This window comes from Homalodisca vitripennis, chromosome X (assembly GCF_021130785.1).
Source record: "Homalodisca vitripennis isolate AUS2020 chromosome X, UT_GWSS_2.1, whole genome shotgun sequence".
Lineage (NCBI taxonomy): Eukaryota > Metazoa > Arthropoda > Insecta > Hemiptera > Cicadellidae > Homalodisca > Homalodisca vitripennis.
The window spans coordinates 95226608-95239675 of NC_060215.1; the positions used below are offsets into that span (position 1 = coordinate 95226608).

Sequence of the window (13068 nt, forward strand, 5' to 3'; positions counted from 1 at the left end):
TGATACAAAAAGATTGGGTTTAATTGTAAATTATGAGGTTCAACACATGCATCACCACTTTGGTTCATGGCCCATGTACACCAAACTCTGCTCTTAAGTTGGATGTGAACCATCTTTATAAAACCTCAGAACACCTTTAGGGTAGGCCTTCTTTATATTCCATATATTAACACGTTGAGTGCTGCATGCCAAATCGTAAAACAGTGGTACGGGCCTAAAAGTTTTTATACATAAAATTCTTATATTAACATACATGGACCTCAGAAATGTTGATAGAAGTCAGCTGAGAAGATTTTATGGTGCTGATAATGACGTCACCAGGCCCACAGATCAGACACACATAATTTTAATAGTTCTAAGTTAAACAAAATGAAGTACACAGATTTTCTTATTGAAGTTAATTTCTTTAACACTTTTAAAAGTTATTTTTCAGGTTCTGGGAACAAAATTAGTCGATTACAAAACCGTCGGGTATACCCGTCATCAAGCCACTGAACTTAGTTTATAAGCTAAACACAAAAAATAAGATGAAGAACAAACATTTTTAAGTTAACACTGTAGGATATTTATTGTTAATGTTTATTTACACCACACATGTGTTGTTTAGACCTATTTACATCCCCACCTACCCCCATAAAAAGGTCCGAATTTTATTCCTTGTGGTACTTGTCAAAGCACTGCACTACACACAATGCTGGCTCTTCAGGACACTGCGAACAGAAATACAAGCTTTCTTTTCTTTTCCCTTCTCTGCTGCACACTCTGCACCTTCTTCCTCTGGATTTTCCACCAGGAGTTTGAGAAATTTTCGAAATGACATGTTCAGTCAGTCGCTGTCTTTTTGCTGGGACATTAGGTATGTCTGTCTTTTGGTGGAAGAAGTTGCTCAATGATACTCAACCTAAATTCGTATAAGGGAATTTTCACTTCAGGATTTGCAAAGCAATAAAGGCGATAGGCATTGGTGACAAACATCTGCAATACGTGGACAAAAACCTTTTTATACCACCGCAGGGACTTGTGATCACACGGGTAGTAAGATAAAAGTTGGTCATAGCGATCAACACCCTTCATTTTAGCATTGTAGTGTATTATCGGAATGGGTTTTTGTTTAATTTGTCCACGCCTCTGTTCATATATAATTGACAACTCTTTTATCTTTCCACTTGCCTACCATAACCCCCTCCGCATAACATTCTGCTTTTTCTCCCTTCTTGAGTGTAATGGTTTTCAAGTCTGGTGGTGCTTTTTTTCTGTCTTTTCTGAGAGTTTCAGTGCAATAAGTATCTTTTTGCAGAAGTTCCCAAGCAAGTGTAGGACTGTTATAATAATAATCCATATATAATGAATGCCCCTTATTCAATAATCCAGTCATCAAGTATTTTACTACTTTTGAGGTATGACCTTTCCCTGACAGGATTCCCTCACTCCCACTGTAAACTGTAAAATTAGTAACAAAACCATCAGGTTCAGTCGAAGCTTAAATTTTTATCCCATACTTATGCTTTTTGTTTTTTATGTACTGCCTGAAGCTAAGCCTGCCCCTCCACAATATCATTCCTTCATCTAGAGAGAGATCTTTGCCAGGAGAGTAAACCTGCAACATTTTATTATTAAATGAGTCAATAAGCAGGTTTACTTTTGACAGCTTGTCAGTGGTTTCCAGAGTATTATTATTGAAATGCAAACACCTTAAAATCAAAAGAAATCTGTCTTGACTCATTGAGTTCCTGAAGACCTTGAAATCAAAAAGATAATTAGTCTTCCAGTAATCATTAATTCTGTTCAGTCTGACAGTACCCATGTGCAACAAGATTACAATAAAAGTTTTAAATTCATTTACTGTCAGGTCTTTCCAATCATTTATGTGTGACTGAGGTTCCAAGCTGGGGCCAAAAAATAGTTCCCTGGCATAGAAGTTGGTAAATTGTATTTTATTTTCAATTAGTATGATGTCAAACAAAACAAAAAGCCAATCAACTGGCCTATTTTGTGTTGGTTTAGGCCAAAGAAGTTAGTTTTCCCCTGTAAAAGGGATATTATGAAGACCAGATGTAGTAGGACTCCATGTTGGATCAAACGTACCTTCTTCACCCGAGTCTGTGTTGTATTCTTCTGCGCTGTCTTCGCTGCTTGAAAGTTCATTTTCACTGTCTTCTGAATTGTTACCAGAAGTTTCCGCCATATTCATGAACAAAGTACTCAAAATAATAAACAAACTTATCACTAAACACAACACAATACAATGTAAACAATAAAGTATAGGTAATATACTGATATCAGAATGGAAGCCTAGACTGGTTTGCACAAAGAACAAAGGAGTAATATCTAAAGGCCTGACAGTGAAAACAACCTCACTCAAGAGCCGAGCTCAGGCTGAGCCAGTAACTGTGGAGGGGACAAGCGTCGGGTAACCCGCGCCAGGCTGCGGCAGTAGACACGCGTGACAGGTATACCCGACGCGCCGCACCGAATGTTGCTTCAATGCAACATTGTATGGTTTATAAAAGGAGTTTTTCTTTACCATGGACTCTTGTCATGTTAGTCACCATTTTGAAATCAGTCATGATACAATACACAGAACAACAGAGAAAATGAACCAAGATAGCATGACCTAATTTGGCTATGCTTCCTTGTAATTTTTCTGAATTTGACCGTATTATAACATTGGTAAGGAGTGGGGAAGAAAGAAATTCCAGGAAGACAAGACAGGTACGCCCCATGTGAAGACCACCTTTGCCCAGAATATTCCGGAAAAACTTCCATTCAGGTGTACTGAAAGACATTGTCTTATATAACTAGAATTCTGTTTTGTATGTGCATTAATGAGTTGCACTTGCACCACATATAAAACTAGTGATTAATTTTGAACTATTTTTTTGATGTAGAAACAAGAGTCTAGCCTTCATCAGGATAAAGATACAAGACGGAAAAAAACTCAGACCATCTCCACAGGTAATTATAACATCTTATTTATACGTACTTATATTTATAAGTGATTAATATTTTCATTATAGTCATAATATTTTCATTAGTCATAATTGCTATAGTTATTATTTACCGCTATAATTAAATTTATATTGGCATTATAATTCTGTTGTAAAAGCTATTTAAAGCTCGCAACAGGCCTGTCAATAGGATAGAAATGATTTTACTAGATTGTTTGGAATCCTTTCCTATCAAAAGTTTGCTAGTTCCAATTCTATTGTATTTCTAATAACTAACTAAGCAAATAATTTTAAATTTATATTGGCATTATAATTCTGTTGTAAAAGCTGTTTAAAGCTTGCAACAGGCCTGTCAATATGATAGAAATGATTTTACTAGATTGTTTTGAATCCTTTCCCATCAAAAGTTTGCTAGTTCCTATTCTAGTGAGTATGGTGTGACACAGTTGCGTCAAATGCAAAGGTTCCAGTTTATTGGATGATTGAGCTCGCCAAATGTGTATGTCGTGTTTTAAATGTAGACAAATTTACACTCCAAAAGTTGGTGATACAAAAAAATTGGGTTTAATTGTAAATTATGTGGTTCAACACATGCACCACCACTTTGGTTCATGGCCCATGTACACCAAACTCTGCTCTTAGTTGAATGTGATCCACTGGTATAAAACCTCAGAACACCTTTAGGATAGGCCTTCTTTGTATTCCATATATTAATACTTTATAGATACATTGTATGGTTTATAAAAGGAGTTTTTCTTTACCATGGACTCTTGTCATGTTAGTCACCATTTTGAAATCAGTCATGATACAATACACAGAACAACAGAGAAAATGAACCAAGATAGCATGACCTAATTTGGCTATGCTTCCTTGTAATTTTTCTGAATTTTACCGTATTATAACATTGGTAAGGAGTGGGGAAGAAAGAAATTCCAGGAAGACAAGACAGGTACGCCCCACATGTGAAGACCACCTTTGCCCAGAATATTCCGGAAAAACTTCCATTCAGGTGTACTGAAAGACATTGTCTTATATAACTAGAATTCTGTTTTGTATGTGTATTAATGAGTTGCACTTGAACCACATAAAAAACTAGTGATTAATTTTGAACTATTTTTTTGATGTAGAAACAAGAGTCTAGCCTTCATCAGGATAAAGATACAAGACGGAAAAGGAAAAAACTCAGACCATCTCCACAGGTAATTATAACATCTTATTTATACGTACTTATATTTATAAGTGATTAATATTTTCATTATAGTCATAATATTTTCATTAGTCATAATTGCTATAGTTATTATTTACCGCTATAGTTAAATTTATATTGGCATTATAATTCTGTTGTAAAAGCAGTTTAAAGCTCGCAACAGGCCGGTCAATAGGATAGAAATGTTTGTACTAGATTGTTTGGAATCCTTTCCTATCAAAAGTTTGCTAGTTCCAATTCTATTGTATTTCTAATAACTAGCTGAAAAAAACAATTTATATTTATTTTGGAATAATAATTCTGTTGTAAAAGCTGATTATAGCTGCCAACAAGCCTGTCAATAGGATAGAAATGATGTTACTAGATTGTTTTGAATCCTTTCCCATCTAAAGTTTGCTAGTTCCTATTCTAGTGAGTATGGTGTAACACAGTTGCGTCAAATGCAAAGGTTCCAGTTTATTGGATGATTGAGCTCGCCAAATGTTAATGTTGTGTTTTAAATGTAGACAAATTTATACTCCAAAAGTTGGTGATACAAAAAAATTGGGTTTAATTGTAAATTATGAGGTTCAACACATGCACCACCACTTTGGTTCATGGCCCATGTACACCAAACTCTGATCTTAAGTTGAATGTGAACCATCGGTATAAAACCTCAGAACACCTTTAGGTAGGCCTTCTTTGTATTCCATATATTAATACTTTATAGATACATTGTATGGTTTATAAAATGAGTTTTTCTTTACCATGGACTCTTGTCATGTTAGTCACCATTTTGAAATCAGTCATGATACAATACACAGAACAACAGAGAAAATGAACCAAGATAGCATGACCTAATTTGGCTCTTCTTCCTTGTAACTTTTTGAATTTGACTGTATTATAACATTGGTAAGGAGTGGGGAAGAAAGAAATTCCAGGAAGACAAGACAGGTACGCCCCATGTGAAGACCACCTTTGCCCAGAATATTCCGGAAAAACTTCCATTCAGGTGTACTGAAAGACATTGTGTTATATAACTAGAATTCTGTTTTGTATGTGTATTAATGAGTTGCACTTGCACCACATATAAAACTAGTGATTAATTTTGAACTATTTTTTTGATGTAGAAACAAGAGTCTAGCCTTCATCAGGATAAAGATACAAGACGGAAAAAACTCAGACCATCTCCACAGGTAATTATAACATCTTATTTATACGTACTTATATTTATAAGTGATTAATATTTTCAATATAGTCATAAAATGTTCATTAGTCATAATTGCTATAGATATTATTTACCGCTATAGTTAAATTTATATTGGTATTATAATTCTGTTGTAAAAGCTGTTTAAAGCTTGCAACAGGCCTGTCAATATGATAGAAATGATTTTACTAGATTGTTTTGAATCCTTTCCCATCAAAAGTTTGCTAGTTCCTATTCTAGTGAGTATGGTGTGACACAGTTGCGTCAAATGCAAAGGTTCCAGTTTATTGGATGATTGAGCTCGCCAAATGTGTATGTCGTGTTTTAAATGTAGACAAATTTACACTCCAAAAGTTGGTGATACAAAAAAATTGGGTTTAATTGTAAATTATGTGGTTCAACACATGCACCACCACTTTGGTTCATGGCCCATGTACACCAAACTCTGCTCTTAGTTGAATGTGATCCACTGGTATAAAACCTCAGAACACCTATAGGGTAGGCCTCCTTTTTATTCCATTTATTAATACTTTATAGATATATTGTATGGTTTATAAAAGGAGTTTTTCTTTACCTTGGACTCTTGTCACGTTAGTCATCATTTTGAAATCAGTCGTGATACAATACACTGAACAACAAACAAAACGCACTACAGAGAAAATGAACCAAGATAGCATGACCTAATTTAGCTATGCTTCCTTGTAATTTTTCTGAATTTGACCGTATTATAACATTGGTAAGGAGTGGGGAAGAAAGAAATTCCAGGAAGACAAGACAGGTACGCCCCATGTGAAGACCACCTTTGCCCAGAATATTCCGGGAAAAACTTCCATTCAGGTGTACTGAAAGACATTGTCTTATATAACTAGAATTCTGTTTTGTATGTGTATTAATGAGTTGCACTTGCACCACATATAAAACTAGTGATTAATTTTGAACTGTTATTTTGATGTAGAATCAAGAGTCTAGCCTTCATCAGGAAAAAGATACAAGACGGAAAAAACTCAGACCATCTCCACAGGTAATTATAACATCTTATTTATACGTACTTATATTTATAAGTGATTAATATTTTCAATATAGTCATAAAATGTTCATTAGTCATAATTGCTATAGATATTATTTACCGCTATAGTTAAATTTATATTGGTATTATAATTCTGTTGTAAAAGCTGTTTAAAGCTTGCAACAGGCCTGTCAATATGATAGAAATGATTTTACTAGATTGTTTTGAATCCTTTCCCATCAAAAGTTTGCTAGTTCCTATTCTAGTGAGTATGGTGTGACACAGTTGCGTCAAATGCAAAGGTTCCAGTTTATTGGATGATTGAGCTCGCCAAATGTGTATGTCGTGTTTTAAATGTAGACAAATTTACACTCCAAAAGTTGGTGATACAAAAAAATTGGGTTTAATTGTAAATTATGTGATTCAACACATGCACCACCACTTTGGTTCATGGCCCATGTACACCAAACTCTGCTCTTAGTTGAATGTGAACCATCGGTATAAAACCTCAGAACACCTATAGGGTAGGCCTCCTTTTTATTCCATTTATTAATACTTTATAGATATATTGTATGGTTTATAAAAGGAGTTTTTCTTTACCTTGGACTCTTGTCACGTTAGTCATCATTTTGAAATCAGTCGTGATACAATACACTGAACAACAAACAAAACGCACTACAGAGAAAATGAACCAAGATAGCATGACCTAATTTAGCTATGCTTCCTTGTAATTTTTCTGAATTTGACCGTATTATAACATTGGTAAAGGTGTGGGGAAGAAAGAAATTCCAGGAAGACAAGACAGGTACGCCCCATGTGAAGACCACCTTTGCCCAGAATATTCCGGAAAAACTTCCATTCAGGTGTACTGAAAGACATTGTCTTATATAACTAGAATTCTGTTTTGTATGTGTATTAATGAGTTGCACTTGCACCACATATAAAACTAGTGATTAATTTTGAACTGTTATTTTGATGTAGAATCAAGAGTCTAGCCTTCATCAGGAAAAAGATACAAGACGGAAAAAACTCAGACCATCTCCACAGGTAATTATAACATCTTATTTATACGTACTTATATTTATAAGTGATTAATATTTTCAATATAGTCATAATATTTTCATTAGTCATAATTGCTATAGTTATTATTTACCGCTATAGTTAAATCTATATTGGCATTATAATTCTGTTGTAAAAGCTGTTTAAAGCTCGCAACAGGCCTGTCAATAGGATATTAATGATTTTACTAGATTGTTTTGAATCCTTTCCCATCAAAAGTTTGCTAGTTCCTATTCTAGTGAGTATGGTGTGACACAGTTGCGTCAAATGCAAAGGTTCCAGTTTATTGGATGATTGAGCTCGCCAAATGTGCATGTTGTGTTTTAAATGTAGACAAATTTATACTCCAAAAGTTGGTGATACAAAAAAATTGGGTTTAATTGTAAATTATGTGGTTCAACACATGCACCACCTCTTTGGTTCATGGCCCATGTACACCAAACTCTGATCTTAAGTTGAATGTGAACCATCGGTATAAAACCTCAGAACACCTTTAGGGTAGGCCTTCTTTGTATTCCATATATTAAGACTTTATAGATACATTGTATGGTTTATAAAAGGAGTTTTTCTTTACCATGGACTCTTGTCATGTTAGTCACCATTTTGAAATCAGTCATGATACAATACACAGAACAACAGAGAAAATGAACCAAGATAGCATGACCTAATTTGGCTATGCTTCCTTGTAATTTTTCTGAATTTGACCGTATTATAACATTGGTAAGGAGTGGGGAAGAAAGAAATTCCAGGAAGACAAGACAGGTACGCCCCATGTGAAGACCACCTTTGCCCAGAATATTCCGGAAAAACTTCCATTCAGGTGTACTGAAAGACATTGTCTTATATAACTAGAATTCTGTTTTGTATGTGTATTAATGAGTTGCACTTGCACCACATATAAAACTAGTGATTAATTTTGAACTGTTATTTTGATGTAGAATCAAGAGTCTAGCCTTCATCAGGAAAAAGATACAAGACGGAAAAAACTCAGACCATCTCCACAGGTAATTATAACATCTTATTTATACGTACTTATATTTATAAGTGATTAATATTTTCAATATAGTCATAATATTTTCATTAGTCATAATTGCTATAGTTATTATTTACCGCTATAGTTAAATTTATATTGGCATTATAATTCTGTTGTAAAAGCTGTTTAAAGCTCGCAACAGGCCTGTCAATAGGATAGAAATGATTTTACTAGATTGTTTTGAATCCTTTCCCATCAAAAGTTTGCTAGTTCCTATTCTAGTGAGTATGGTGTAACACAATTGCGTCAAATGCAAAGGTTCCAGTTTATTGGATGATTGAGCTCGCCAAATGTTAATGTTGTGTTTTTAAATGTAGACAAATTTATACTCCAAAAGTTGGTGATACAAAAAAATTGGGTTTAATTGTAAATTATGAGGTTCAACACATGCACCACCACTTTGGTTCATGGCCCATGTACACCAAACTCTGATCTTAAGTTGAATGTGAACCATCGGTATAAAACCTCAGAACACCTTTAGGTAGGCCTTCTTTGTATTCCATATATTAATACTTTATAGATACATTGTATGGTTTATAAAATGAGTTTTTTTTTACCATGGACTCTTGTCATGTTAGTCACCATTTTGAAATCAGTCATGATACAATACACAGAACAACAGAGAAAATGAACCAAGATAGCATGACCTAATTTGGCTCTTCTTCCTTGTAACTTTTTGAATTTGACTGTATTATAACATTGGTAAGGAGTGGGGAAGAAAGAAATTCCAGGAAGACAAGACAGGTACGCCCCATGTGAAGACCACCTTTGCCCAGAATATTCCGGAAAAACTTCCATTCAGGTGTACTGAAAGACATTGTGTTATATAACTAGAATTCTGTTTTGTATGTGCATTAATGAGTTGCACTTGCACCACATATAAAACTAGTGATTAATTTTGAACTATTTTTTTGATGTAGAAACAAGAGTCTAGCCTTCATCAGGATAAAGATACAAGACGGAAAAAACTCAGACCATCTCCACAGGTAATTATAACATCTTATTTATACGTACTTATATTTATAAGTGATTAATATTTTCAATATAGTCATAAAATGTTCATTAGTCATAATTGCTATAGATATTATTTACCGCTATAGTTAAATTTATATTGGCATTATAATTCTGTTGTAAAAGCTGTTTAAAGCTTGCAACAGGCCTGTCAATATGATAGAAATGATTTTACTAGATTGTTTTGAATCCTTTCCCATCAAAAGTTTGCTAGTTCCTATTCTAGTGAGTATGGTGTGACACAGTTGCGTCAAATGCAAAGGTTCCAGTTTATTGGATGATTGAGCTCGCCAAATGTGTATGTCGTGTTTTAAATGTAGACAAATTTACACTCCAAAAGTTGGTGATACAAAAAAATTGGGTTTAATTGTAAATTATGTGGTTCAACACATGCACCACCACTTTGGTTCATGGCCCATGTACACCAAACTCTGCTCTTAGTTGAATGTGATCCACTGGTATAAAACCTCAGAACACCTATAGGGTAGGCCTCCTTTTTATTCCATTTATTAATACTTTATAGATATATTGTATGGTTTATAAAAGGAGTTTTTCTTTACCTTGGACTCTTGTCACGTTAGTCATCATTTTGAAATCAGTCGTGATACAATACACTGAACAACAAACAAAACGCACTACAGAGAAAATGAACCAAGATAGCATGACCTAATTTGGCTCTTCTTCCTTGTAACTTTTTTGAATTTGACTGTATTATAACATTGGTAAGGAGTGGGGAAGAAAGAAATTCCAGGAAGACAAGACAGGTACGCCCCATGTGAAGACCACCTTTGCCCAGAATATTCCGGAAAAACTTCCATTCAGGTGTACTGAAAGACATTGTCTTATATAACTAGAATTCTGTTTTGTATGTGCATTAATGAGTTGCACTTGCACCACATATAAAACTAGTGATTAATTTTGAACTGTTATTTTGATGTAGAACCAAGAGTCTAGCCTTCATCAGGAAAAAGATACAAGACGGAAAAAACTCAGACCATCTCCACAGGTAATTATAACATCTTATTTATACGTACTTATATTTATAAGTGATTAATATTTTCAATATAGTCATAATATTTTCATTAGTCATAATTGCTATAGTTATTATTTACCGCTATAGTTAAATCTATATTGGCATTATAATTCTGTTGTAAAAGCTGTTTAAAGCTCGCAACAGGCCTGGCAATAGGTTATTAATGATTTTACTAGATTGTTTTGAATCCTTTCCCATCAAAAGTTTGCTAGTTCCTATTCTAGTGAGTATGGTGTGACACAGTTGCGTCAAATGCAAAGGTTCCAGTTTATTGGATGATTGAGCTCGCCAAATGTGTATGTTGTGTTTTAAATGTAGATAAATTTATACTCCAAAAGTTGGTGATACAAAAAAATTGGGTTTAATTGTAAATTATGTGGTTCAACACATGCACCACCACTTTGGTTCATGGCCCATGTACACCAAACTCTGATCTTAAGTTGAATGTGAACCATCGGTATAAAACCTCAGAACACCTTTAGGGTAGGCCTTCTTTGTATTCCATATATTAAGACTTTATAGATACATTGTATGGTTTATAAAAGGAGTTTTTCTTTACCATGGACTCTTGTCATGTTAGTCACCATTTTGAAATCAGTCATGATACAATACACAGAACAACAGAGAAAATGAACCAAGATAGCATGACCTAATTTGGCTATGCTTCCTTGTAATTTTTCTGAATTTGACCGTATTATAACATTGGTAAGGAGTGGGGAAGAAAGAAATTCCAGGAAGACAAGACAGGTACGCCCCATGTGAAGACCACCTTTGCCCAGAATATTCCGGAAAAACTTCCATTCAGGTGTACTGAAAGACATTGTGTTATATAACTAGAATTCTGTTTTGTATGTGTATTAATGAGTTGCACTTGCACCACATATAAAACTAGTGATTAATTTTGAACTGTTATTTTGATGTAGAATCAAGAGTCTAGCCTTCATCAGGATAAAGATACAAGACAGAAAAAACTCAGACCATCTCCACAGGTAATTATAACATCTTATTTATATGTACTTATATTTATAAGTGATTAATATTTTCAATATAGTCAATATATTTTCATTAGTCATAATTGCTATAGTTATTATTTACCGCTATAGTTAAATTTATATTGGCATTATAATTCTGTTTTAAAAGCTGTTTAAAGCTCGCAACAGGCCGGTCAATAGGATAGAAATGATTTTACTAGATTGTTTGGAATCCTTTCCTATCAAAAGTTTGCTAGTTCCAATTTTATTGTATTTCTAATAACTAACTAAGCAAATAATTTTAAATTTATATTGGCATTATAATTCTGTTGTAAAAGCTGTTTAAAGCTTGCAACAGGCCTGTCAATATGATAGAAATGATTTTACTAGATTGTTTTGAATCCTTTCCCATCAAAAGTTTGCTAGTTCCTATTCTAGTGAGTATGGTGTGACACAGTTGCGTCAAATGCAAAGGTTCCAGTTTATTGGATGATTGAGCTCGCCAAATATGTATGTTGTGTTTTAAATGTAGACAAATTTACACTCCAAAAGTTGGTGATACAAAAAAATTGGGTTTAATTGTAAATTATGTGGTTCAACACATGCACCACCACTTTGGTTCATGGCCTATGTACACCAAACTCTGCTCTTAGTTGAATGTGAACCACTGGTATAAAACCTCAGAACACCTTTAGGGTAGGCCTCCTTTTTATTCCATATATTAATACTTTATAGATATATTGTATGGTTTATAAAAGGAGTTTTTCTTTACCTTGGACTCTTGTCACGTTAGTCATCATTTTGAAATCAGTCGTGATACAATACACAGAACAACAAACAAAACGCACAACAGAGAAAATGAACCATGACAGCATAACCTAATTTGGCTCTTCTTCCTTGTAACTTTTTTGAATTTGACTGTATTATAACATTGGTAAGGAGTGGGGAAGAAAGAAATTCCAGGAAGACAAGACAGGTACGCCCCATGTGAAGACCACCTTTGCCCAGAATATTCTGGAAAAACTTCCATTCAAGTCTACTTAAAGGCTTTGTCTTATATAACTAGAATTGTTTTGTATGTGCATTAATGAGTTGCACCACACATAAAACTAGTGATTAATTCTGAACTGTTATTATGATGTAGGATCATGCGTCTAGCCATCAGGATAAAGATACAAGACAGAAAAAACTCAGACCATCTCCACAGGTAATTATAACATCTTATTTATACGTACTTATATTTATAAGTGATTAAAATTTACATTATAGTCATAATATTTTCATTAGTCATAATTGCTATAGTTATTATTTACCGTATTTCTAATAACTAACGGGGACGGTTAGCGGGTTACCAGAGTGGCAAGATAACCCGTAACAATGTTCACCTTGAAGAGTAGGAATTCAAGAGATGACTCGGTACATCGGGTTAAAATAAGTTTATTGAAAATAGTCACTTGGCACAACTCTGTTCACAACATGTAAAATGAAAACACCTGTATAAAATTACTACTGAGAATAAACTATTAACACCATACTTTGTGGTACTTATGTTTCACAATTCCAATATCTAACTATTCTGCGTACTACCGCGACCGGTTCCTCGCTGTGCAGTCT

General features: G+C 34.1%; 1 protein-coding gene across 1 annotated transcript in view; it reads left to right on the plus strand.

The window, feature by feature from the left end:
- The window catches only part of LOC124369520, an 89883-nt gene that overhangs the window by 19343 nt on the left and 57472 nt on the right, over positions 1-13068 (plus strand). Inside the window, exons 4-14 of the mRNA XM_046827540.1 lie at positions 2889-2955; positions 4076-4147; positions 5265-5330; positions 6297-6362; positions 7329-7394; positions 8132-8226; positions 8345-8410; positions 9360-9425; positions 10391-10456; positions 11407-11472; positions 12599-12661. Of these exons, the coding sequence (XP_046683496.1) occupies positions 2889-2955; positions 4076-4147; positions 5265-5330; positions 6297-6362; positions 7329-7394; positions 8132-8226; positions 8345-8410; positions 9360-9425; positions 10391-10456; positions 11407-11472; positions 12599-12661 (759 nt within the window). The remainder of the gene's footprint in view (positions 1-2888; positions 2956-4075; positions 4148-5264; positions 5331-6296; positions 6363-7328; positions 7395-8131; positions 8227-8344; positions 8411-9359; positions 9426-10390; positions 10457-11406; positions 11473-12598; positions 12662-13068) is intronic.